A 27,665-nucleotide genomic window follows, 5' to 3' on the forward strand; every position below is an offset into this window, starting at 1 on the left:
CACAGCATAAACTGGTTATGGAACTGGTTTTGCATGGTTTGTTACGGTTATGGTTTTGTATCTAGATTATTCTGGGGTGGGTGTGTGTTTTAGTTCAACAAAATATAAACTTACACTAGTGAGTTTGAGCCAGAGAGATACCTCATTAGGTAAAGGTGTTTGCCACCAAACCTGATAAATTAAGTTCAATTCCAGAACCCAAATGATGGAAAGAGAGCAAGTTGCCCTCTGACCTCCACACGTGTTGTAGAACATGTGTGTGTCTATGTGCCAGCACTTAGACTATGTGCCACGGTGTGGTATCCAGAAGACAACATGTACGAGTCAGCTTTCTCCTTACACGATAAGGAATGGGACTCAGATCTTCATGACAGCAAGTACCTTCACCTGCTGAGCCACCTCAGGCGCAGGACCCATGTCAATTGCAAGCAGTGAGGACTGAGGCCTGGCGTGGGCAACAATCACTTGCCTTAGAATTATCTTTAATCTGTGGTTGCAGGGACTGGTCTCCTTGTCTCTGAATATAGACTCTTGGTTCACTTTTCCTAATAGTAATCTTAACCAATCAATTCTACCGCCTTTTTAAATCTCATCAGCTCTAGGGAAACGTGTGGCCATTCATAACACACTCCTAAAGTTTCCAGCAAGCTTTAGAAATGGCTGTGTGTCTTCTTCATTTTTTATTTTTAACTTCTTTTACAATTACTAAAAGTAGTATAAGGCTGCTGTGCTACTTATGTGAGGTGTGTTTTCTTCTTCAACACAACGAGCAAAGTGGTCAAATGTCTTCTTGATATATTAATTCCTGAATATCTCAAAAATATTATGATCCAAGGGCTACAGAAAACAAGCCTCTGGGAGTTTGGGGGCGGGGGTTATCGTATCATAGTATCGATATTTAGGGTGAGCAAATGAGTTTGAATGTCTGGGACTTCTGTTCATAATCACCAGCACCTTTAACTCAAGACTTTTCTCTGCCAATTAGCTTGTAGGCTTCAAGGGTACGAGATTCGTGAAGTGACGCAAAGAGAAGGCAATGGTTAGTGATACTACTCGTGCACGGCATAAAACGGGGAAATGGTTGTTTAACCTTCTCCAAAAGACAATTGGGATTAGGGTCTTTGTAAAGTTGCAGAATTTTAGTCACCTGAGTCCCTGACATGCACACAGCTTTCTGGATTTTTGTCTCTTCCCTTAAAAGTACAGGAAGTCATGCTTTCCCAAACAGACTCATCTCCTTGGCACAGAGAACCAAACGAAGTCTACAACTCTGACCAGACTTTCCAACGGCTTGAAATAGTTGGATGTCAACTAGCTTTTAATGGTTCTTCTCCAACAATCCCGCGTTTCGCAGATGGCAGCGATTTTTTAACTTTTTTTCTCTCTCTTTCATGAAACTTATATGGATTGTCCTTGACCACTGGTTTTCACCAGATACTTCTATGTGCATTTGGCTTGCTTGCAAATGGCCTTCAGAGTCTGAGGCCAGCCAGCCCTTCCATGGTCTGCTCCTCCACTCCGCACTAAATGCCGGGTCTATCCTTCAGATGATGACGTCACGCGTAGAATCTCTGCACACTAGCCCCGAACGTCTCTTAATCAGGCTTTCCATTGGCTGACAGATGTCAAAACGTCCATTTATTCACGCCTGTGTTCAAGTTTTCGGGGACCATGTACCTCATCTTGATGCCCATCTGGACTCGGATTCGGATTCACTCATCCCGGTTCCGCCACGGAGGCCTTTGGGGAGAGCATGCACAAAGCCTTTCGATTCCCTGGGCGTTCAGATCCTCACAGTTACCTCGGCCGCCGGAAGCCTGCCAATCGCAGGATCCCCCGTCCGCAAAGAAAGGGGCGGTGACCGCTCTGAGCAAGGATCTCGCGAGACTTGACAGATCTGTTGTGAGGCTACGCTCCCTCAGATCTCGCGAGATTCGGAGAGGCGCTCTAGGAACCTGGTAGGTGGGCGGGCAGACAGGAGCCAGGAAGATGGCGGCTCAGGCTGTGTCGCTCCTGCGGGAGGTGGCGCGGCTGGAGGCGCCGCTGGAGGAACTGCGTGCGCTGCAGTCTGTGGTGCAGGCTGTGCCGCTCCACGAGCTTCGGGAGCAGGCGGCAGAGCTACGCCTCCGCCCTCTGTTCTCCTTGCTTAACCAGAACAATCGGTGAGAGAACCCCGGGGTTTGGGTGGGTAGGGATGGATGGCTGCAGTGGTTTTTCGCAGAAAAGTCAAGGTTGTCCGACTGCAAAAATTCCACAACTGTGTGTTAACCAGGTCTTGAGGGTTCACCTCTTCAGAAGGGATCTTCTGCTGGTACTGTGGCGGGATCCATCGCACGCCTTTTAATGTCAGTGTCCAGTGAATGCTTGTCTACTTCAGTTAAAATGTACGGTGTAACAGTTTTGTGAGACAGCAAAACTTTAAACTAGAAACAACCAAATTAAGAACATAAATTATAGCTGCGTAACGTTGTGCAGCTATTGAAGTTTGAGGTCGATCCGGGTATTTGAATATGAAAAATGTTGAATGTGAAAAAGGAAAACTAAAAAGCATATGTGTAAATTAATCCATTTTATACCCCTTACAAGCGAGAGTAAACTGCATAACCCAGGAGTATATGTAGAAATCATTACTGTTGCATCTGGAGTTAAAATGTTAGGATAGCAACCTTTGATTTAATATGCATCAATAATATGAAATTAAAAACGTCTTGTATTTGTTAATGATTTGATGTATTTTTTTTAAAGATTTATTTATTTTATTTATGAATAGTACACTGTAGCTGTCTTCAGATACACCAGAAGAGGTCATCCAATCTCATTACGGATGGTTTTGAGCCACCATGTGGTTGCTGGGATTTGAACTCAGGACCTCTGGAAGAACAGTCAGTGCTCTTAACCACTGAGCCATCTCTCCAGCCCTTGATGTATTTTTTTAATTTGAAAAGATAGTGAACTTCAGTCAGTCAACACTGAATGCATTCTGACCTCTCTTATGCTATGTCTCTCCTCAGTATAAGCTGTCATTCTCTTCTTCTTGCTTCCTCTGTTGCGTTGGTTTTAACGATCAGCATTTTAATGGTTATTTTCCTTTTCTGACTAGCCCTCACCCTACAACCAGAATTAATGTCTCAGGTCAGTTGGCTTGGCTTGTCCATGGTTACCCTTGCCTACTGTGTGAAATCATGATTGTGTAGTTTGGTATTTGGGCCCTTCCTGGTATATTTCCAGTCTGCTTTTCCAGGCTAATCTTAATTTGCTCCACTGAGTTCATCTGTCCCACCTACCGTGTAACACCACTAACGTTCCTGGGGCATGACTTGCACTTTCTGAACTCCACTCATACAAGTTCTGCTGACTAAGGACCAGCCGATGTGCCATCTCTCCAGAAAGTCTTTCTCCAGCTACAGTTGGTTCTTCCTCAGGCACTGTAATGGACGTTATCATTGTTTCTGTTTATAACTGGACACCTTTCCCTTGTGATAGTTCTGTGTGTATCTTTGTAGTTTATAAGATTTCTGAAGACAGGAGCCGCCTTTCTTCCTCTCTTCATCTGCCCTGAAGCACAGTACATAAAATACATGCTAAATACAAGATGAGGCCTACAGCCTTTAAAGAGGATACCGGGTCCAATTTTTGTTGTTCATTTGTTTTGCTTTGTTGTTTGTTTTTGAGATAGGATCTTGCTATATAGAGCTGGTCTCAAAGTCAATATGTAGCTCAGGCTATCTCCAGGGCCCCTCGCTAGCCAGCTTTTCATATTGAAAGTGAGAAGATGTTGAAAAGTCCTACTATGGGTTGACAACAGGAACTGGAGTTGGGAAGTTTGGGAATAAAGTAAATGGAAAAAACAGTTTGCTACATGCTGGGGTGGTATTCTAGGAAGCAATTTTAATGGAGATTCAGAGCTAGATATGTACTATATATGGAGGTCGCAATTTGCTGGAGTGATTCTTCTCTGATAGCATTACACTCCTGTTACCTTGGCTAGACCACATAAGAAATTATGTTGATTTGGGTTCTGATTTTGTTGCTGTAAATCTATAATCTTGACACTTTACATGAGGGAAAGTAACACCTAAGATCACTGGTGCGCAACGTAGAATCAAACAAGAATGACTGACTTACCACCTTTAGCTTGTTTGGCAGCTAAGGGTCATATAGGACCTGCTACAGTTTATACACAATACACTTTAACCATCTCTGCTTTTCAAAATTCTTAGAGAGAGAGGGAGGAGAGAAAGAGAGCGCGAAAGTGCACACACGAACCATGACATGTATGTGTACGTGTATAGACAACTTCAGGGAGTCTGTTCTCATCTTCCAACTTGTTGAGGCAGGATCTCTGGTTTGGTTGGTTGGTTGGTTGGTTTCCCCATCTTAATGCTACAACTCTGGGATACAGTTCTTTGTGTTGTGGTGACCCCTAATCGTAAAATGATTTTTGTTGCTACTTCATAACTGTAATTTTGCTACTGTCATGAATTGTATAAATATCTATTGTTCTGGTAGTCTTGGATGACCCCTGTAAAAGGGTCGGTCCATCCCACAAAGAGATTGTGACCCACAGGTTGAGAGCCACTGCTTCAAGCCAGCTGGCCCATCAGCATCCTGCTGATTTCCCTGTCAGATGCATAATACTATAATGCGCCATTTCCTGTGGGTTCTGCAAGTCATCCGGCTTTGCAAGCCTTTTCACTGCACCATCCAGTTCCTATAGGTCCTGGGAATCCCACAGCTTCTCAGCTAGGAGGAGCTCCTCACTTACATGGACCATGCTTTACCTAGTGAGCATCTCCTCAGCTCAGGTGTGTTCATTTGTAAGCCTTTTGATGTGTATTTGTATCGCAGTCTTGGAAAGTTAGGCCAGTTTAATTCTGTACTGGCATCAGACATAAATTAGCCCACTTATTTATATTGCCTATTAAGAGACAAGTAAATTGTTTGGGAACAAGATCTGTACCTACAGCGGGTAGTCATCAAGTTCGAATTGGTTTACCTCTCTGTTAGCTATCAAGCATTTTCCCTCTTCTCTGCCTGTGCTGCTGTTCTGATTCTCTCTTTCATCGCCTTTCATATCTGTCGGCTGCTTTCTACTTGAACTCTCTCTCTAACGTGCTGCAGAGTGGCCTCTCTTTCTTCCCTCTTCATGCCTTCTTTTGTTTTTTCTGTTGTCTGGCCTTTAGAAGTTGGCCCAAGTCTTTGTACATGCTAAGTGTATGTTTTACCACTGAGTCCCATCCCAGCTCCCAAGGGATGACTGTAAGCTAACTGTCCTTGTTTCTGTTCTCCGCTTAAAGCTATTGAATCACTTCAATGGCTTCTTCAAGGATGGCATAAGAGATCTTAGTTTTGTTTCTTCCCACTCATCTTACCCTTCTGTCATCTCTACCCCTCCCCAGTTCTGACCCCAGGTATGACGTGCTCCATAAGGCTTCTTTGAAGTATTAGTGTAACATCTTGTTTCTCTGTTTGTTCTTGTATGCTGCTACTTCCTCTGCTTGAAACAACTTTCTAACCCATTCGTTCCTGGTTTTTCCCTACCACTTAGTTCAGCATTACTGCTCCTGGAAGCCTTACCCATACCTTGCAAGCTTACTTTTAATCTACTACAGCCTATCCTAGCTTACAGCATTCATCTATACTTTGTCTATCTTCTTGTGTGCATGTCTTCTATTAGAGTGACCTTTCTAAGGCTAGACAATGTGTCCTATCTGTCTCTGTAGCCCTAACACGGTCACTGCAAAGAATTTAGTGCAAAGATACACCAAATGTCTAACAAGTGACTAGAATCTGCTTTTTTGAAGAAAATCTTCAGAAGGAAATTGTCACTGAGCCAAGCTTTAGGTGTTAGGTTGTTGTCTCCAGTCTGACATGATATGAATGAGATCTGTGCTGTCTCCTTTAGGGAACAGACTGCTTTGTGTGTATCCATTCTGGAGAGGTTGCTCCAAGCTGTGGAGCCAATTCACTTGGCCAGGAACCTCAGGCTTGACCTGCAGAGGGGACTGACTCACCCTGATGACTCTGTAAAAACCCTCACTCTGTCCCAGGTATGGAATCATAGTGGTAAATGCAGAAACATCTCAGTCACTCACTGACATCCGTCGACATGCCAGGTGTCCTGCCATTGCTGTGTGAAGTGACAAGACAAAGCTGTAAGGAGCTCCTAGTCTGTAGAAACTGATTTTTAGGTGTTTAGAAGCTACTTTGCTATATTATGTTGTACTGGAGAAGCTTGAACCAAGTGCAAACATCACAAAGCTAACACATTATAACAGTGGCTCTCATCCTGGTAGCCAAACATCATAGCATTTGTGGGGTGCACTGCTAGGGTCATGTATATTAGACACCTGCAGTTGGTTACCCAGCAGACAGTCCACAGTTTTCCCTTTTCTTGTCTAAACTGTATGTTTACTTTGGGCAGGTGGGTGGGATGGCATTCACTCACTGCCCGTATGTGTGCCGGAGACTGCAGCACTGTAGCAGGGACTTTGTCTCATCCACTTCATCATCTTGTTGCCCTAAAATTAAAAATTGTATTCTTATTTTAAAAAAAAAAGTTCAAAGAAGATAATTTCTCCAAGATTTGTGCAATTAGAAATTGACATACTAGGATTCATCCTGTTTTGACTCACCTGTCTCCACTCTTTACACGCTATTTATTGTTTCTTTCCATTTAAAAGCATGACTATACTCTGTGTATGTTTGGCTTTACTGAATTTGTATCATTGTGAAGTTGTAGTGATTTGTGTTAGATAACTCTAATAACTACTTATAAAATAATTACACACTAAAAAATACAAATATCCTGTGTTCACATGTTCTATTTGGGAAGAGTGTCTCTCTGCTTTTTTTTTTCCAGATTGGAAGAATTGTTGAAAATTCGGAAGCTGTTACTGAGATTCTGAATAATGCTGAACTGTTGAAAGAGATTGTTTATTGCATTGGTGGAGAGAATTTATCTGTTGCTAAAGCGGTGAGTTCACTAGAACTCTCAGTCAGCTGTGCAGACATTGGTGTCCTAAAGTCAGTAGAGAAGCTTAGTGCATGGTTTGTAAGGTTAAGGTAGAAATGAATCTTCAGCCTTGTGTAAATAGTGTCAGAAACAGCAGTGAACTCCTAAGACAACTGTGTCATCTGTCACACTTGCATTTGGTTGCTTAGTGTTTTACATTTATAAATAACAGCAAAAATGGGAATACCTATTGGATTAGGGTATTTTATGTATAATTTTACATCAGGCTTAAGAAGTAGATACAAATCTTCTGTACTTTTCTGACAATATTTTCTTTCTGTATAAGGCTATTAAATCCCTGTCAAGAATATCACTAACCCAAGCTGGACTGGAAGCTCTGTTTGAAAGTAATTTGCTGGATGATCTGAAAAATGTAATGAAGACAAATGACATTGTTCGATACAGGGTATATGAGGTAAGACTAAAGGCACACTTCCTAATGCTTCCAAAACATTTACAAAACATGTACATTTACAAAGAAACCAAGGTGGAGTGTGTCACAGTATAGGGGTGTGTTCACAGCCCCATGTCACAAACATACTTACAGTGTGGTGTATGTATTACACCTGACCAGACACCTTTGACTCAAGACTGAAAGAATATCAGTACTCTTAGTGGGAAGAATGTTCTTCCTGCACCAGTCTTCTACTGACCTCACTCGCCGTCATTAGTTCCTTTCATGTGTTTACACTCGGGGGGTAGATGTGTGCACATGGAGCCCAGAGGTCAGCCTCATCCTCAGGTCTGCCATGTTCTTTAAGACGTGGTCTCATTGGTCTGGAGTCCACTGATTACACTAACTTGCCTGGCTGGTGAGCACCAGGGACCTACCCAGCCCTGGGATTGCAGGCCACTACACCTGCTGTTTTTGACATGAGTCCCCGTGCTTGTATGTATGCACTTTAATGACCAATTATCTTAGTCCCGGTGTTATTAAGTAATACAATAATGTTATATGTTGTTAGTCTCACTGCGGAGGGTTAAAGAAGCATTTGACCCCAGTCTACACACATAAATAGCATATCTAAAAATGAAGCCATGTATAATCTCATTCCCTCCCCATGGTTAACTTACTCCCTTCCTGAGGACTCTAACTTTGCATGCTCTTGTTTTCCCTTGTCTCTTTCTGTTTCCTGGTTCGTTACTCCTTACTGGACTTTTGCTTCTTGAGGACTGTGAGAGTGAAGTAAATCATGGCGTCTGCAGCACATCATACTCAGGGAGATTTTATTCTTGAGATTTCAGTTTCTACCTACATGATAAGACTTTGACTCATGAGCGTCTCACCCACGCCTGTCCTCTGAGTTAAGACCGCCAGCCCTCACGGAACTGCTTTTCACTGCTCCTCCCTCCGTTGCATTCCCAAATTGAATTCCTGGTCCTTCTGTTCTCTCTGCGATTGATGGGTCCTAGACCTTGACCTTGCTCTTTACAAAGGCTTCTTCCTGATATGTCTCCTTGGTGGCATAGCCGCCGCCACCCTAGACCAGACTCCCAGTGTCACTTTGTACTGTATTTGCATCCAGATGAGTCTCCATTTTTCTCATTGTTGGTTTCTCTTAAATGCAATCAGTATTATTTCCCAAACTTTATATTTTAATTGATTGCATGCATTGGTCATGTACAGCATAAAGTTTGAAACATATATAAGAATGTTCTTTGGGCCAATGGAATGCAGTGGTGAGTAAAGGCACTTGTTGCCAAGCCTACTGATCTGTGTTTGATCCTCAGAACACTTAGTGCAGAAAGACAGATCCAGCTCCCACAGGTTGTCTTTTGACCCCACCTCCCTCGTACACATACTCCCCTCCCCAAAATAAATAATTCAATGAAGTTGTAAAAACCAAAATTCCCTGATTATGCCACTTCTGCTAAAAGCTCTCAATATCCTTTGTCTTTCATTATGCTTTCAGGACATGCTTGTCAAATGAACATGTGACAGACAGATACATAGATACCATTTGTTTTGTGGCGTTTAGATACAGGCCTTGTACATATTAGGGAAGTTATACTACTGAGTAGAGTGTGTGTGTGTGTGTGTGTGTGTGTACTGCTTTGAATGAATCATTTTTATGTTTGTTGCTAATGCCAGCCTCATACCCTGCTTAATGCTTTCTTGGTGGAAGGAACATATATACCTAGATGCAATAGAATACTTCTTTACGAAAGTACTTTGTTTTATGTTCAGTGGAGTTATCCTAGAAACAAATCATGAATTGTTAAGAATTCAGTTACATTCATAGTTCATATATAGTTCTGCATTTAATTTAAAATGAGAGCTAACAGATTTGGACCTGTATTGACCTTTTTTCTTTCTGTTCTCTCAGCTAATTATAGATATTTCTTCTGTGTCGTCAGAATCTTTAAACTACTGTGCCACAAGTGGACTGGTGACCCAGCTCCTAAGAGAGCTGACGGGTGAGGACGTGTTAGTCAGGTATGTAGACTGGGAGAATTCTTCAAGTGAAAAGCCCTTTTTTGGAGGGCCACAAAGCAACTGTGGAACTTAGTGTAGTCTTCTGTGCTGTTGGAGACTACACAGCTTGTAATCTCAGTACTGGTGTTACCTTCAGGAAGCATTTTAGGAAATAGCTTTTTTTATCATGATAATACATTTAGCTTTGCAAAGTCCTGCAACATGTCTTAGCTGTTTTCAAATGACTATATCCTCTGTCTCAAAGTTTGCTCTTTGATTTTTTTTTTCTTCGAGACAGGGTTTCTCTGTATATCTCTGGCTGTCTTGGAACTCACTCTGTAGACCAGGCTGGCCTCAAACTCAGAAATCCGCCTGCCTCTGCCTCCCAAGTGCTGGGATTAAAGGCGTGCGCCACCACCACCCGGCCACTCTTTGATTAATATGTTACAATTTTTGTAACTTAAACAGTTATAAACTACTTTGATATATGCCATTTTAGATGACTTAGCATCTTACCAAATGGTATTATCAGATAGCACTATGACATGAAAGAAGAAATACAGTGTTTTGAGAAGGATGAAGACTTGAGCTTCATAGCTCTTCTACCTCTTCCCTGTTTGGCCTTGGATAAATGGCTGTAGCATTTCTGTACCCAGCTCTTTATCCTTTGCTGCAGTATTAGGGATTGAACTCGGGACTTACATGTCTGGCAGTCACTCTACCACTGAGCTATATCTCTACCATGTTTACTTTTTTATTTTGAGATAGGGTCTCACCTAGATGCCCAGGCTGGCTTTGAGCCCACATGTAATCCAGGTAAGCCTTGAATTTATGATCCTCCTGACTCTGCCTCCTGGGTAGTTGGAATTACAAGCCTGTGGAACCATGTCTGACATCCATGACTGAGGACAATAACAATTCTATAAAGAATATATGAGGATTAAGTAAATTAACCATACAAAACAATACAATGGCTGACGAGGGTCCTTGCTGAGTGTTAGCTGTGTCTCTTGGAGCTCCTACTACCAGGTACTCTTAATATTGCCCAGTGCTTTATTCATCTACATTCTCACTGCTGGGTGCCTAAGTCTGTGCCTTTGCTGTTAAAATAGCATGGTAATTGCCATCTTTGTATATAGATATTTCTGGTATTAAATGACTACCTGGTTGTCTTTCTTCTGTAGTGTGACTGGATTTGTTAAATACACACACACACACACACACATTGGTTACTGGTTCCCTTTTTTTTTTTAAATTTTTTGAAACAGGGTTTCCTCTGTGTTGCCCTGGCTGTCCTGGAACTCACAGAGATCTATCTGCCTCTGGAGTGCTAGGATGAAAGGTCTGTGCTATCACCACTCGATACATTGTCATATCTTAATTGAATGAACAAGGGTGTAGGTAAACCTGAAGCGGTCAGATGCTAAGCTTAGCCTCAGCTCAACTGTGTGAGTAACTCATTGTAACTGAGTGCCGGACGGTACTGAAGAGTTACTCATGTGTGGTCATGACTGTGTGAGAAAGTGTTGCTGCTTTTACAGCATATGTGGGGGTAAATGGCAAGATGGCATGCTTTCTTTAAAATAGTTCAGTAGAAAATAAGGTAAAATGTTGCTAATTCTAAAAACAGAGTCATGGGTGCATGGTAGCTCATGTGGTTTTATTTTTATGTCTATTTGGCATTTTAAAATAAAACAAATTGTTTTTAAAATAAATCTCTTATGTAACAAGTGTTGCCGGGCGGTGGTGGAGCACGCCTTTAATCCCAGCACTTGGGACGCAGAGGCAGGCGAATTTCTGAGTTCGAGGCCAGCCTGGTCGACAGAGTGAGTTCCAGGACAGCCAGGGCTACACAGAGAAACCCTGTCTCGAAAAAAACAAACAAACAAACAAACAAACAAGGAAAGAAAGAAAGAAAGAAAGAGAGAGAGAGAGAGAGAGAGAAAGAAAGAAAGAAAGAGAACTCTACCTTAGTAAGTTTGGAAAATGGTGGCACTCTTGTACCTTCATCTGAAGAAGGAGCCAGGACAACAGGCCTTTCAGATTTGGTGAGAATAATTAAATAAAATAGAACCCATGTGAAGTCAATTTTAAAATGCTGTTCGTTTTTGTCCGTTTTGACTTTAGAGCCACCTGTATAGAAATGGTGACGACACTAGCGTATACCCATCATGGACGACAGTACCTTGCTCAAGAAGGAGTCATTGACCAGATATCCAATATAATTGTTGGTGCAGATTCAGACCCTTTCTCTGGCTTCTATCTGCCAGGTGAGAGCAGCTCTTCCAACGTCTGAGTTATACTGGCTCCTGAAAGGCAGGGCTTTCTTTCCTTCATGCTTCCTTTAGAAGACTCTGCAGCCACCGTCCGTGGTACAGTAAGGATCCTGGATCACACTAGAGTGATTCCATGAATCCAAGTCAATATATGTGATACACCAGATTACTAAAATGAAGGACGGAAAACATACAGGCAGATACCAAAAATGCATTTGACAGAAATTCAGCATCCTTTTAGCGCTTTAATACATCCTTTTAGTGTTTTAATACAGCGCAGGCCATGAGTGAGGGCCCTGCAGCTGGTGGTGTGCTCAGATGTGGGATGCTGAAAACCTCTCCGATGATCAGGAGCAGGGCCCTCTCACCACTTCCCTGCAGTGCAGTTTGCGAAATCCTAGAACACACTGGTAAGAGAAAAATAAAAGGTATCTAAACCGAAAGGGAAGATACAAAGTTTTTCTGTTTATAGGTATAAATGTGGAGTGATATTACATGAAGAATACTTCAGACTCCACCAAGAAACTGTCAGAGCTAAGAAATGAACTCAGTGAAGTTTCAGAATCAGCAGCAGCATACAAAATTAGTAGCCTTCCACACTAATGATGAACTGCCCAAAAGAGAGCGCAAGGCATCAATCCCACTATGATAGCATCTGAAATACGGGAATACTCAGTGATAAACCACTGTCTTATCCTAGAAAGACACACAGACTAATAGGACAGAACAGAGGACTCAAAATAAATCCCTATTTTTACAATCCATGCCCAAGACAAACAGTGGAAAGTACATTGTTTTCAGTAAATGATCCTGAAAGATAAAACTGGATATTTAAGTGAAGAATGAAATTAGAACTTCACCTCGTGTCCTAGAACTCAGCACAGTGTAATTAAGGACTGGACTGTGGGACTTGAAGCTGAAGTGCTGGAAGAGAATGTCGTGAGAAAGCTTTGCGCTTTGGTCTGGACCAAGGTATTTTTGGATCTGCTGCTCAAAGCAGGGCACCAGAAGGAAAAAATCAACAAAAGTAATTGTACCAATTACTTTTGCTCAGACAGAACAATCTCCAGAGTGAAGAAGCAGCCTGAAATTAGAGGAATATTTGCAAACTGTATCTAGGAAAGGTCAGTGTCCAGAATATAAGCAACACAAATCAGTAGCATGAAAACAACCCAGTTAAAAATCAGCAAAGGACCTGGATCACATATTACTCAAAAGAAGTCCTATAGCTGCCCGATAGGTTCTTAGAAAGATGTCCATAAACCACTGAGGAGAGGTGCTCCAAACCTGTTAAAATTATTTGTATCAAAATAGGCAACGGGTGAGGCTGTGAAACAACAGAATTTATACTGATGGGAGTGTAAATTAGTGCGTTTGTGGAGGACTGGAAAGTCTCTAAGATAGACTGCTGTGGATCCCGTTTGGTATATAGCCAAAGGAAACAAAACCAGTCTGCTGAAAAGCTGTCTGTACTCTGTGTCAGTTCTCAATAGACAAGATACGGGGTTAACCTAATCCATCTACCTATCAGTGGATACATAGGTAATATGAGCTGAATAGTATAATGGAAGTTAGTCAGCCTTAAAAAGAAATTCTGTCATTTGCACACTGGTTAATCCTGAAGGACAGTGCTGAATGAAATGAGTACCGTGTGATCTTAATTAACATGTATAATCTAAAAAAAAGTTGAACCCCAGGTATAGGTTAGTGATTACAGAGGCTATTAGGGCATGCTTATGTAGATGGGGGCGAAAGAGTCAGAACGCCGGAGATAAGTACAGTGTGATGTCTGTTAACAGTGTGGTGACCTTAAGGATTGCTTAGAAGAGATTTTAAGTGTTGTCACCACAAACAAAAAAAATTAACATAGTACATATATTAATTTGCTTAATTTGTCCACTATACAATGCATATATTTCCAGACATGACATACATAACTGCTATGTACAAGGGTTTTTTTTTTTTTTTTTTTTTGGTTTGTTTAAAAAATTAATAAAAACAGAAGACACTGAGAGTCCCTTAATGAGGTGGAATCTGTTGTACCAGGGACAACTGACATTATGAAAACATGTACACTCTAGATGGTTTTTAAAAATTTATTGAGAGCCGGGTGTGGTGGCACATGCTTTTAATCCCAGCACTTGGGAGGCAGAAGCAGGCAAATATCTGCGTTCAAGGACAGCCTGGTCTACAGAGTGATTCTGGGACAACCAGGGCTACACAGAGAAACCCTGTTTCAAAAGTTAACAGTTAAGTGAGAAGTGAATGAGAATACCAATACTGCTGTGTACTGTGTCCAGATCCCTGCAGTCTGTGGTTAGGTGATGAGGATTCACCCAGCCCATTTCACCCCAGGACAGGTAGATTAGTCTTCCTTACACACTCTAGTAGCTGAGGGTAGGTAATGCCTCTTGAGGTCGTCTGCTGTATTTTACAATGATTGACCTGGTGAACAGTTCCTGCCAGTACTGTCTTCAAGCTTGCCTCCCTACCATGGGTATCCATTGGTGTGCCCATGTTCTTTCTGTCCCTCCTTCCCTGTCTCTCTCCCCTCCATTTCCTTCTGTCCCTTCCTGGCTATAAAGCAGTGTATAGCCAGGCTGTCCTGTAACTCACAGATAGTCCTCTCTACCTCTCCCTCTAGCTCCATTGACACCTTGGGGTATTTTGTTCTCTGAATCACACAGATGGATCTTTGAACCTCCTTGGCTCTCCCCTGCAGGCAGCACAGTGCTTCTCTGTCTCCTGCCTACAGTTATTGATACTCCTGTGGAGATATGGATCCCCCCAATTTATAGTGTCTTATCCCTCTCCTAAAGTATATTTTTATAAATATTTTAGGATTTGTGAAGTTTTTTGGAAACCTGGCCATCATGGATAGTCCTCAGCAGATCTGTGAGCGCTACCCTGTTTTTCTGGAGAAAGTGTTTGAAATGGCGGATAGTCAAGACCCCACTATGATTGGTGTAGCTGTAGACACAGTTGGAATCCTGGGATCCAGTGTTGAAGGAAAACAAGTTTTACAGAAGACAGGTTGGTGTGACTTGACTTGGCTTTTGTAAGAGGTATTTTTTGGCTAGGATTCCATGTTCAGGTCCATCTGCTGGAGGGATAAGTGGTATAAAAACTACTTTGCGAGTGGCAGTCTTTTCCCCTGACATGAACTTGTCTCCCATAGTCTTGTAATTACTACTGAGAAGCTGTGGCTTTTACTCCTTGCTGTATTTAGGTTTTCACCCAACAAGAACCACGGGGTTCGCTGCTAACATTTTCTTTGAGTGGATTTTATCATAGCTCATGTTGTGTCCCAGTTCCCACCCTGACAGAAGCTGTATGAGTTTCATTTACATAACTTCAATGGGCCTCACGTTCATCACTTACCATAACAACACAACAGCAGCTTCTTCGGGGTTTTGAATATTTCAAAAGCACAGAGAGAGTCAGAAAAGAAAATTTTGTGTCAAGACTCTTCTAAGCCTGTGCAGACAGGAGCCTTTGATTGCACCCCTCTACATAGTGCCTTCCCGTGCTGAGTCAGCTGGAATGATTGCACCCCTCTACATAGTGCCTTCCCGTGCTGAGTCAGCTGGAATGCTGGTCTTAGGATGATAATCATAACGCATAAGTACACACTGCTGTCCACCTCATACCCATTACGATGGCCGTTAGAAAACAGTATGGAAGATCCACAGGAAAATTAAACAAAGAGTTAAAGTATGAACCAGCAATTCCACTTCCAAGTATAAAGGATACAATATGGAAAGCAGAGGTTCAAGCGGTGTCTGTATACTCCTGTGTATAGCAGTATTGATCTGCTCAAAACAATTGGAAACCCCATAATGTATGTGATGGATAAATTAATTACATGTGATGGAATCTTTGTAAAAGTGTGAGGCTGTGACAGAAGCTGCAGCACAGGCAGACTGAAGACATTCTGCTAAAACAAGAAAGCCAGGCATGGAAGACAGATACTGCACGATTTCACAGACAAGATTATGTTAAGCACAAGAGAGGTCAGTTCATAGAACAGGAAGCAGTGAGTTGATACCAAGGAGAGAAAGGGAGGGTGGGGTTTGCTTATTGAGTGCTGCGTCTCAGGTTGGGTCATTGAGTGGCTCTGGAGATGGGTATGGTGATGGAACACAGCAATGTGAACAAGATGGGTGCCGTTGGCTGTGTTTAAGATGGTTAAAGTGGTAGGTTTTATGTGTCACCATTGTCCTTCACAGGAACCCGCTTTGAACGCCTCCTCATGAGAATAGGATATCAAGCAAAGAATGCTTCCACAGAACTAAAAATTAGGTGCTTGGATGCAGTTTCCTCTCTTCTGTATTTATCAGTAAGTAGACGGGAAAATTAACGACGGGCAAAGGGCTGTGTTTGGGAGGACGAGTCAGCATGGCACTAGTCAGTTTAAGAGAATGTTCTCCTGGGTCTTGTGCTTCTCACTTTAGTTAAGATGGTAACCTGCTGGCACATATGTTAATCCCAGCCCTCAGGAGGGAGGATCTGAGTTCCAGGGCTACAGAGAGAAACCCTGGCTCAAAAACTAACAAAACAAAGCAGGGCCGTGATGACGCACACCTTTGATTCCACCACTCAGGAGACAGAGGCATGTACTCTGAGTTTGATGCCAGCCTGGTCTACAGAGTGATTTCTAAGAGAGCTACACAGAGAAACCCTGTCTCTCAAAAAAAAAAAAAAAAAGATAAACACCTTCATTATGTTACTGGAAACATGAAAACTTTGTAAGGGTATTTTTCAGTTGATTCTTTCATACACATATGCATACATTTGATCATATCCACTCCTTTCCATTGTCCCCCCCCCCAAGTTCCTCCAATGCCCCTTCCAACTTCACGTCCATCTGCTTTCTTCTTCATTATATCTGTGGAATCTAATTAGTGCTGCCTATATGCACAGGGTATGAGGTCATGGGCACACATGCAGGTCTGTCCCTCCCTCCCCTGGCTGCTGCCAAGTACCTCTAGCTCTTCCTCATCTGCATTGGGATTTTGGCTGGCTTAAGCTTGTGCAGATAACCAGCAGCTAGGAGTTAGTGGGTGCAGCCGCCACGCCATCTCAAGCACTCCTCCCAACTTCCAGCTCACATTCTTTCTGCCCTCCTGTCTGCAGTGTTCCCTGAACCTTGAGGAGCAGGGGATTGATACAGCTGTTTTACTTTAGGCTGAGCGTTTAAGTCACTTATTCCCAATAACCACTCACTGCCCATTGTGAAAAGAAGCATTTCTGACCAAGGCTGAAAGCTGCACAAACCTAAGAATACAAACATGAGCAGCTAGCAAACCAGCAATAGGAGGTTCCCCTCCAAGACCTCACTTCCTCAGCCATGGGCCATTTTATTTTACTTTATTTTATTTTATGTGTATGGGTGTTTACTTAGATATATGTCTGTGCACCACTTGTGTGCACTACCCATAGAGGCCAGGAGAGGGCATCGGATCCCCTGGAGCTGGAGTTACAGCCTCCACATGGGTTCTGGGGACCTGTCCAGGCCCACCTATGGCCTTTTGATAAGGTTTACAGTACCAGGCCTGAGTTCTGTCCTGTGGAGCAGGCCTCAGTCCATTCGGAGGTGGTTGGTTCTCCTTATAACAGTCATTACACTCTGTGCCAGTGGACAGACACAGTGTTCATTGCAGGTCAGAGTGGCGTGTTAAGGTCGGCTCTGGGCAAGAACACTGATGTCTTTCCTCCCCTGAGTCCTGCATAGAGCAGTTTATGTTACTGTAGAAGCTAGTCAGCTAAGAAGTTTGTCAGTTACTGATTTCTCTATGTCTTGCAGTCAAACGGTGGGCATCTTCAGGAGTAGGGTTAGTTATGATGGACAGCCAAGAGCAGCCGGCATAGCCTGCTTTAATGAGGGAAGTGCTCTCTGGGACCTCCCAACTGTAGGGAGTTGCTGAGATTTTCATTTAATAGTCCATTTCTTCTAGCAACAGCCTTGTCCACTCAGATTCCCTTGTCAGGAAGGGGGCTTCTTTAGTTTTAGTTAGCTTACCCATAATCCCTCCTCACTTCCTAGATTTTATTATTGTGAATGAGAGAAGGGGGGTTACAGGAGAGGCGTATATGTATGGGCACACGTGCCATAATACACATGTGGAAGTCATACAACAACTTTATATAGAGTCAGTTCTCTCCTACTTTATATGAGACCTGGGAATTGAACTCAGGCTATCAGACTCACACAGCAAGGACTTTTACCCGCTGAGCCATCTCAACAGCTCAGTTATTCATGCCTTAAATGTAACATAGAATCACAGAGTAATAGAACTAGAGAGATCCTAGTGACTAGTTCATCCTGTCCAACAAAAAATGGGAATTTTCAGGCTTGGATTTGGGGATGAGTTCTCCAAGGATAGCTCTCAGAATGCCATTTATACAAGGCTTTCTGACTCAGCTTTATGCTTTTCTCCAGATGTGGTAACATTTCCTTCCTGTGTTGTAGCCTGAGCAGCAGACTGATGACTTCCTGGGAATGACAGAATCCTGGTTTTTCTCCGTGTCTCGGGACTCCCTGGAGCTCTTCCGTGGTATCAGTAACCAGCCCTTCCCTGAACTACACTGTGCTGCCTTGAAAGTGTTCACAGTAGGTATCTCTTCTCCGCAGGTCCTTCTGTGACCACCAGCTCAACACTGAGCACTAGAGTGAGCTAGCCTCGGTGTGCACACAGCAGTTTCTACCCTGCTACTTCAGGGGACATTGAGAGAGACACATGTGCTGACAGGCTGTCCATAAAGGATATTCAGTACTGTCTGAGGCTTAAACAAGCTGCTGTTGGTCACAGGTTAACCCAGCTCCTTGGCTTCTCCTGCTCAGCTTTAGCCTTGACTCCTACGTTCCCTTCTGGTCCTTGGTACTCCGGTGATGCTAGGCTGCTGGTTTCTCACCTCTCCTCTGCTATGGTTACTGACCTCAGCACTCTGCTTGTGAACCTCTTACTTATTCAAGAAGTAGCTCCAGCACACTTTTCCTAAGTCTCATACAATGGAGCTAATTAAACGATCCTGGTTCTCATATGATATTTTCATCCAAAAAGTATTGAGTTTTTCCCTACCCTGTTAGATGGTGGACCTTTTCTCAAACTCCTCATCTATGGAGGGAGCCACACCATAAATATAGTTACAAAGTTGATTATAAAATTATAGCTATGGGGCTGGAGAAATGGCTCAGTGGTTAAGAGCACTGACTGCTTTTTCCAGTGGTTCTGAGTTCAATTCCCAGCAACCACGTGGTGGCTCACAACCATCTGTAATGGGATCTGATGCCCTCTTCTGGTGTGTCTGAAGACAGCGACAGTGTACTCACATACATAAATAAATCATACACACACACACACACACACACACATACACACATACATATATGGTAAGGATTACACCGTACACGTTTTATGTATGAACTCCTTCTTAGCCCTACCACTTTGAATTTGCTAAGTGTAATCACATTGGTGGTCTTACACAGGATCCAGGCTGCATTAGGCTTTGCTGAGAAAAATGAGGGAGGAAGATTTCCCAAAGCAGGTCTTAAAGAGCACAGGAATACCTGTGGTCTTGGGCACTGCCAGTTTAGATCTAAAACAGTAAGACACTCAACATGCTCGGTGCTTCACCCTAGAAGCAGTCATCTGCATTGACGTGGCACAATGTTCCTTGTTCTTCTGTCTGAGCTCTGATTTAGTGGGTGAGGTAGCTGGTGCTTCTGGCCTGAGGAATCCATTTTGAGAGGTAGAAGCTAGGCCACAAGCACACTAAATGTAGTATTGAGCTTTGGTAGACATGTAGGTTGCTGACTCATTCTTTTAAAGTTTGTAAAAGACTGAAAAATAGGGAATTTTAAATCACAAAGTTAGGTGCTTGCATCTCATCTTGGTTTTACTATTTATTTATTTATTTGGAGTGCAGTATTTCCAGAGGAAAGTGCTTGCTGTATGCTCCTTACTGCTGCCCAATTCCATTTGTGGTCTCTTTCCCGAAGTCTGATCACCATCACAGATACAGGATTTATAGGCTACAGGCCTTACAGGGTGGTGCTGAGGGTACTACTACATGCAGTGCAGATTGTATACATATTCTTACACTTAAGAGGCCATTAGAAAGCTGGCATTCTCTTGGCTAGTCATAATGTGTTAATTCTCCTGCAAGTGAAGATTTAGATATATCTGTTACAAATGGTACTACAGTGAACATTCCCCAAAAGGATTGATTATCTTGTGTACAAGTTTAAGAGTGTCCCTGCCCGGAGTAGTAGTGCATTCCTTTAATCCCAGCACTTGGGAGGCAGAAACAGGTGGATATCTGAGTTTGAGGCCAGCCTGGTCTACACAGTGAGTTCTAGTATACCAGGGCTACAAAGAGAAAGTCTTGAAAAATAAAAAGAGTGAGTGTGTGTATGCATCCCTGAAGCGGCATTGTCTTCTCTGCTTTTGCTCTTTATTTTTGCTTTGTTTTAATCTTGTCTAGAAACTGGTTCTATGTCAACAGTTTTCAACCTGTGAGTTGCAACCCCCTTGACAAATTCCTATCTCCTAAAACATTTACATTATGATTCGTAACAGTAGCAAAATTACAGTTAGGAAGTAACAACAAAAATAATTTTATGGTTGGAGGGGGTCACTACAACATGAGGAACTGTAGTAAAGGGCCACAGCATCAGGAAGGTTGAGAACCACTGCTCTACATCTTTTTGTGGTAGATTTACTCCTGCTGTCAGGGTTCCTTATAAATAATTAAGTCTTAAGTCTTTATTACAGTGGGCCATAATTTACTTAACCAGGCCCATTATTAGACTTGTAAAGCTTTCACACTGTGATGGGCATCTCTGTATACAAAGCTTTTTTATATGTATAATTGTTTTCTATTTATTTATTTTATGTATATAAGTTTACTGTAGCTGTCTTCAGACACAACCAGAAGAAACTATAGGATGCCTTTACAGATGGTTGTGAGCTACCATGTGGTTGCTGGGAATTGAACTCAGGACCTCTGGAAGAGCAGTCAGTGCTCCTAACCGCTGAGCCATCTCTCCAGCCCTAAAGCTTTTAATATATAGAATTTTTTTTTTTTTTTTTGGTTTTTCGAGATAGGGTTTCTCTGTGTAGCCCTGGCTGTCCTGGAACTCACTCTGTAGACCAGGCTGGCCTCGAACTCAGAAATCCACCTGCTTCTGCCTCCCAAGTGCTGGGATTAAAGGCTTGCGCTACCACCACCCGGCTAATATATAGAATTTTTAAAAATGTTTTTTGGGAATCTGCTTATTTGGACAAAGGAAGATGCTTTTAAGGTTTGTCCTATCACATATGTCTCTAAGCATTATGTTGTCTGCTCATGAACTTACCTATAAATTGTATTCTCTTTCTGCCTTCAATTTCAGGCTATTGCAAACCAGCCCTGGGCTCAGAAACTTATGTTTAACAGTCCAGGTTTTGTAGAGTTTGTCATGGACCGGTCTGTGGAACATGACAAAGCTTCAAAGGATGCCAAATATGAACTGGTAAAAGCACTTGCCAATTCCAAGACAATTGCAGAGATCTTTGGGAACTCAAATTATTTGAGGCTCAGAACGTACCTAAGTGAAGGTCCATACTACGTGAAACCTGTTGCCACAACAGCAGTGGAAGGAGCTGACTGATTGTTTTCCGTCTAAAACAGCAGAATTTCTCAAGACACATGATTCCAACTGTGCTCCACACCGCAGGATGTCTGTCTTCCCAGAGCTACCGTGGAGTGTGACACAGCCTCACCATTAGCAGTGTTGTCCCCTTAGACTGCAGCGGAAGCTGCAGGAACCTGAAAGCACTCCAGCTTCCTTGAGTCCTCTGGCTACTGGAGTCTTTGCTGCAAGGTCAAGGTTTGTTTTCTCAAAGTTTCCAGGACACACTCGTGACCTCGTTTAAAAATAAAATGAAGTCAAATGATTCTGGATTCTCTTAACCACATTTTCTTTTTCCTTACCTGATTTTGCCTCAAAATCTTGGGTATCTTGGGTAGTCTCTAAAAATAAGTCATTTGGAATCATCGAATTATATTATTTGTATACAAGGAATAAAAAGTTTTAATAAGATTTCTTGGTTACTTTTCCTTTGAAAATAAAATAAATCTAAAACTTTTTTGGCATTGGTACTTTGGCTGTGTGTCACTTTTACCATGTTGTAGTTACAGGGAAGGGTGTGTGATAATGCCTTAACCAGAAAGTTTCCTTAACTATCGTTTTATTCATTGGTGGGTCATCATCATTGAGGGTTGGGGGTAATTTTTCAGATCTATGAAGTCTAGTCTTGAGGTGATCAGAGAGACACTCTGGCTCCTAATGTCCAGAGTCAAAAGAGAAGGGACAGCATGTACAAATTAAGATGCCCTGTCACCCAGAAGGGACCTCATGTACAAACCAAGATGGAATGTCACTCAGAAGGGACAGTGTGTACAAACCAAGATGTCATGTCACTCGGGACAGTGTATACAAACTAACATGCCATGTCACTGTTTTGCAAATGTTTATTTCTTCTTCACCTTTTCCCAGTGTTACTTTATCTTAACAACATAGCTCTTGACACACAAAATACACTTGTCCAGGGGTTTCTGCGTGAGCTTGTCAGTGACGGTTTAGAAACAGGCCCTTTAGGCTGTGCTGAGGTTTATGAATCATCCCTTCCTGTAACATGATTTTCTAATGACTGGAATCCTGGTCCAGTTGCATCGTTTTTCCTCCACCAACTCTGAGTTTCCTTTCTCTATACTGATCATTTCTCTACAGCCAGTATCACAAATCAGGCTACAGCTAGATACTTCCTGGCATGAAATATTCAAAGTGACTTGTTTTAATAACACTCATAATGTTATGTTTGTCCCCTTAACTTTGCAGTAAAATAAATATTTAAAAATGTATATTACATGGTGAAATAAAATATATTGTAAATGTACTTTTCATTATATGTGTGTAGATGTACAGTGATTACTGCTGTCCCTCTCCAAAACTGTCTTATCTTTCAAAACTAAAGTTTTATATCCATTAAATGGTAATCCTCCCGCTGCTGCCAACCACCGTCCCAAGTCATGCTGTTAACTTGTTTTTAACTTCAGGATTCAGAGGCATGCTCTCTCTCCTGTGTATGGCATGTATACTCATTTTGCTTTGTTTTGTTTTTCTGAGACAGGTCTTCTCTTGTATCCCTGAGTTCCTGCCTGTCCTAGAACTCACTATGATTCATCTGCCTCTGCTTCTCAAGTGCTGGAATTAAAGGTGTGTGCCGCCAACTTTTATTCTGCTTTTGTTTTGATTTTTTTTATTCAGATTTAATAAGCGTGAAAGGTTATTATTTTGTGTTTCATAAGTGTGGTTTGAATAGGTTTGACCCCCATAGATCCATGTGTTTGAATGCTTGGCCCATAGGGAATAGCACTATTGGGATGTGTGGCCTGGTTGGGGTAGGTGTGGTCTTGTTGGAGGAAATGTGTCACTGTGGGTGCTGAGCTTTGAGGTCTCCTATGCTCAGACTCCACCCAGGGTAGAACAGTCTCCTGGCTACCTTCTGATCAAGATGTAGAATTTTCAGTACCTCCAGCACCATGTCTGCCTGCACACTGCTATGCTTCTTGCTATGATGATGAACTAAACATTTGAAACTAAGCCAGCCCCAATTAAATGTTTGCCTTTATAAGAGTTGTCATTCATGGTCATGTTTTCACAGCAATAGAAACCCAAACTAAAACAGTATGCAAGTGTGTGTGTATGTGTGTGTGTATGAGAGAGAGACAGAGAGAGAGAGGTAGAGGTAGAGAGACTTAAAGGATATTTGGTTATTATACATAAAAAACCTAACAGGCAGATTTCTGAGTTCGAGGCCAGCCTGGTCTACAGAGTGAGTTCCAGGACAGCCAGGGCTACATAGAGAAACCCTGTCTTAAAAAAAAAAAGAAAAGAAAAAAAAGAAAAGAAAGAAAACCTAATTGTTACCAATATATAAAAGCCATCATGTTGCTGAAAAACACTGTGTGTGAGTGTGTGTGTGTGTGTGTGTGAGAGAGAGAGAGAGAGAGACAGAGAGAGAGAGAGAAACAGAGAGAGAGACAGAGAAAGAGAGGGAGACTGAGACTTAGTTATAGGATATTTGTTTGTTATACATAGAAAGCCTAATTGTTACCAATATATAAAAGCCATGTTACTGAATAACACTATGTGCCAACATTCCTGATCCTAATTCCAAGGTTTCACAGCCCCAGACTTCTGTAAGAAACAAGCTAGAGTGCAAACCATAGTGGGGTAAGTAGCAGCTCTGTTCTGAAGTATTTCCACACCGCTCCATGTTCACAAGGGTAGCAAACCATCTCCCAATCACATTGCTACAGGTCTCTTTTCCATGATAAGCTGTCTAGGAAGCACTCCATCTCCTATCCCATTTCGGCTGCATCCTGTTCCTGATTATTTGGAACCCAGGTCCAGCAAAACAGCTGTGAATGAATCCAGTTACTAAGATACATAGTTCCTTGCCCTTCAAGAAATAGACACATCTACTGAAGAAGTCATTTCCCTTCAAGGCCTACATCAGTCTACTACTCTGACTCCAGGGCATTAGAGCTTTATCCAGAGGAGCAACCTTGGTACTTGAACCTTCATGACTGCTCTTCCCAAGGTAGCATCCTTGCCAGGTCTATCTCCTTGCTCCCTGGAAGGAACAGCCAGTGTCTCACCTTCCTGCATCTGAACTTGCATTACAGTCTGAGATGCTCAAGTATCCCACTTGATGGGGAATGAAGTCCATGCTACACAGCTCCCACCCACCAGGGTTCATAGCACACTGTCCCCCACCATTCTCAGGACATGGCTGCCATTGCAGCTCTAATCACAGAGGCCTGTATCACTGGTGTGTCCTAACACCCCAGGATGTGGATCACTACTAAGCAGCATGCTTCTTTATGCCAGTGTTCAAGATGCCACTGTGCCACATTGACTTCAGAACCCAAAATGCAACATTTCCTCTGATGTTCAAAGTATACATCCTGCAGGGAAACTCTCTAAGCACAGAAGAAAACAACTCAAAATGATTTCAGAAAGTTCCTGAAACTGACCAGAGTCACTGGGCCCTTCCCTCCCAGAGTAACCAATAAAGCTGATAGTCCCTCTCACAGAAGCCAAACTGCAAAGAAAACTGATACCTGACCAGTTGCCTAGAAGAAGCAGAAACCAATCTGGGAAAAGTAGCTCAACTGAGTCATTTGGAAAGAACATTCTTCAACCTGTTGAGTTGCCTGCAGGCTTGGATTAGCTTTGGTGACGTAGGTGTCTGAGCCATTTCTGCTCCTGTAACACCTTCCCCATATTCCTATAAGTAACCACAACAAACCTCATTGGTTCACCAGCTGCACTTTGGTGGTATCTGGACTTTGGTCTGTTGTGAGCTCCCTATCTGGGGAGAGTACAAATGTACGTTAATGACTCCTCAGAAAAAGTTTTATCACACACCACCTCTGGAACTCATTCCTCCCTGGACCCATGCCAGTGCTAGAGCTATGAAATGAGAGTCATCGTTTCTCACATCCAAGGAATCTATTAAAATCCCAATGACACCTCCCACCAAAACAGAAAGGTTGTAAATCACGTAGATGAGAAAAAGACCCCAATTCATCACACCTGTATCAAACAAGAACAAAGCTAGCTGCCTCACACTTCCTGACTTCAAAATACACTCCAAAGCCACAGTGAACAAAATAGTGTGAGCCTCTCATGAAAGGCACGTGGATTAGTAGAACAGGACAGAACACTCAGAAATAAAAGCTATGGTCAGTAGCCAAGAATGATGCCAAGAGCAGAATATATTATCTTTAGTAAATGGTGGTAGAAAAAACAATATCTACATGTGGAAGGATAAAATTAGACCTTCAGCCCAGAGCACATACAAAAAGGATGTCACAACATCCTCGAATATGAGGTTGGAAATGTCAAACGACCAGAGTAAACTGTAAGAGCAGAGCTGAACAGTGCTGCTATGGGTTGGTATGTTTTCATATAACTCACCAAATACAGGAAACACCAGCGCAAACATGAAGATGAGACCACGGCAAAGTAAAAAGCTGTGTAGCAATAGCAATGGTAAGAGTCAACAGTGATGAGAGACTGTGAAATGGGAGAAAATACCCCATCATCTGTTCAGAGATTAGTCATCAAAATATATGAGAAAATTAATTAAAAATAGAAATGCCAAGCAGATGCCAGAGGCACATGCCTTAATCCCAGTACTCAGGAGGCAGAGACAGGTGAGTCTGAGTTTGAGGACAACCCAATCTTCATATTGAGTTCCAGAACAGCTAGGGCTACACAGGGAAACTCTGCCTCAGAAACAAAAGGGGGTGTGGAATTCAATAACAAACAATTCAAAACCAAACAAAAATCCTAAACTGACATTTCTCCAAAGAAGGCCTGCAAATGGCCAGCAGAGGGCACAGTGATGCTATCTGGATGTCACATCTGACAGAGGCCATGGTGGGTGGGCCCAGAAATTCAAGACCAGCCTGGGCAACCTAGCTGACCAGATCAAAAAACACAACAAAAACTAAGGCCACAGCTAGCCAAGCTAAGTGAAGAGATACTTGTAGCAGGATACTTATTCTGCTACATTGTATTCGCAGTGGAGCTCAGTGATTAGGCAGTAGAAGAGGAGGTGGAGCTGGGAGAGAAAGAGAGGAAGAAGAGGGGAGAAAAAGAGAAAAGGAGGGGAGAAGAAGGAAACTATCAGCCATGGAGAACCACAGATAGGTCGAAAGCTGTCCTGGGTAGCAACTTCTATCAAAAGGTTAGATATTGGGTAACAACTCTAATTGTGTGGGCATCTTGTGCTTGATCATTTCTAAATACATAAATCCTTTAGATAATCATTAAGCTTTAAGAGTCTCATTTCTACTGGGTACTTTGTAGATGGTAGATATTGTCTGGAGTTCAGCCGAGCTTTGTGGATGCAGCATGGGGGATTGGCAGAACAATCTATCCCCCACACTGGCATCTTGTGGGTGCCAGGGCCTGCCATCTAGCTAGCTGGAGCCCTGGTGAGAGCCGAGGAGCAGCAGGAACATGGTGGCTGCCTGGGAACAAGCATGACTGGGCACTGTTTTCTAAATATCCCCCCTACAGATACTTACCATTATGATATCTCGCTGTAGATCTAATTTGCATCAGGAAGATGTGAATCAGATAGATCTTCAGTGAGATATCATTCTGACCTACTGGACAGACTGATGTAACAAGGACAAATATAAGCGATGAGGATGTAGAGGGAAAGGAGTCCTGGCATACCACTGGAACGAAGGTACACCAAACAGCCATTATGGAAAACAATGTGACAGTCCTCAGAAGTTAAAGTTAGAAATAAGGTGTGCCGATCCAGAAATCTCCCTTCTGGATATAATCAGGGTATTCACACAACTACAATTCTTGTAGCATTACTCGCAACAGTCAAAGTGTGTAATCAGCTTAAGTGTCCATCAATGAATGAGCAGATAAAGATCAAAGCTGGTGAGTCAGTCAGGCAGCAAAGGCTTCTGCTGCTAAACCTAAATCAAAACCTAATGACTGCACAGTGGAGAGGGAGAGATACCTGACAGATTGTTCTCTGATGTGCTCACACACACACACACACACAGAGAGAGAGAGAGAGAGAGAGAGAGAGAGAGAGAGAGAGAGAGAGAGAGGATTTAAAAAGAAGAAAATGTGGGTGGTACTCACAAGGGAATACTATTTTTCCTTAAGAAAAAACTATCAACGGGCAGTGGTGGCACATGCTTTTAACCCCAGCATTTAGAAGGCAGAGCCAGGTAGATCACTGAGTTTGAGGCTAGCCTAGTCTGCAGAGTGAGTTCCAGGACATCCAGGACTACACAGAGAAACCCTGTCTTAGAAGAGAGAGAGAGAGAGAGAGAGAGAGAGAGAGAGAGAGAGAGAGAGAGA

At 42.6% G+C, this 27,665-nt stretch overlaps 1 protein-coding gene across 2 annotated transcripts; it reads left to right on the forward strand.

Annotated features, from left to right (window-relative positions):
• The first annotated feature begins 1,950 nt into the window (after positions 1-1,950).
• Positions 1,951-21,853, forward strand: Psmd5 (proteasome 26S subunit, non-ATPase 5). Of its 2 annotated transcripts, XM_028785100.1 has the most exons (10): positions 1,951-2,162; positions 5,906-6,050; positions 6,863-6,976; positions 7,302-7,430; positions 9,343-9,452; positions 11,559-11,701; positions 14,549-14,740; positions 15,937-16,046; positions 18,180-18,320; positions 21,105-21,853. In XM_028785100.1, the coding sequence occupies exons 1-10, from the start codon at positions 1,990-1,992 to the stop codon at positions 21,360-21,362; spliced, it is 1,515 nt and encodes a 504-aa protein (XP_028640933.1). In that variant the 5' UTR covers positions 1,951-1,989; the 3' UTR covers positions 21,363-21,853. The 2 variants fall into 2 exon arrangements, with proteins under 2 accessions (XP_028640933.1, XP_028640934.1); XM_028785101.1 differs by lacking the exon at positions 5,906-6,050.
• Positions 21,854-27,665: the final 5,812 nt, after the last annotated feature.

This window comes from Grammomys surdaster, unplaced genomic scaffold, assembly GCF_004785775.1.
Source record: "Grammomys surdaster isolate TR1022 unplaced genomic scaffold, NIH_TR_1.0 125098, whole genome shotgun sequence".
Lineage (NCBI taxonomy): Eukaryota > Metazoa > Chordata > Mammalia > Rodentia > Muridae > Grammomys > Grammomys surdaster.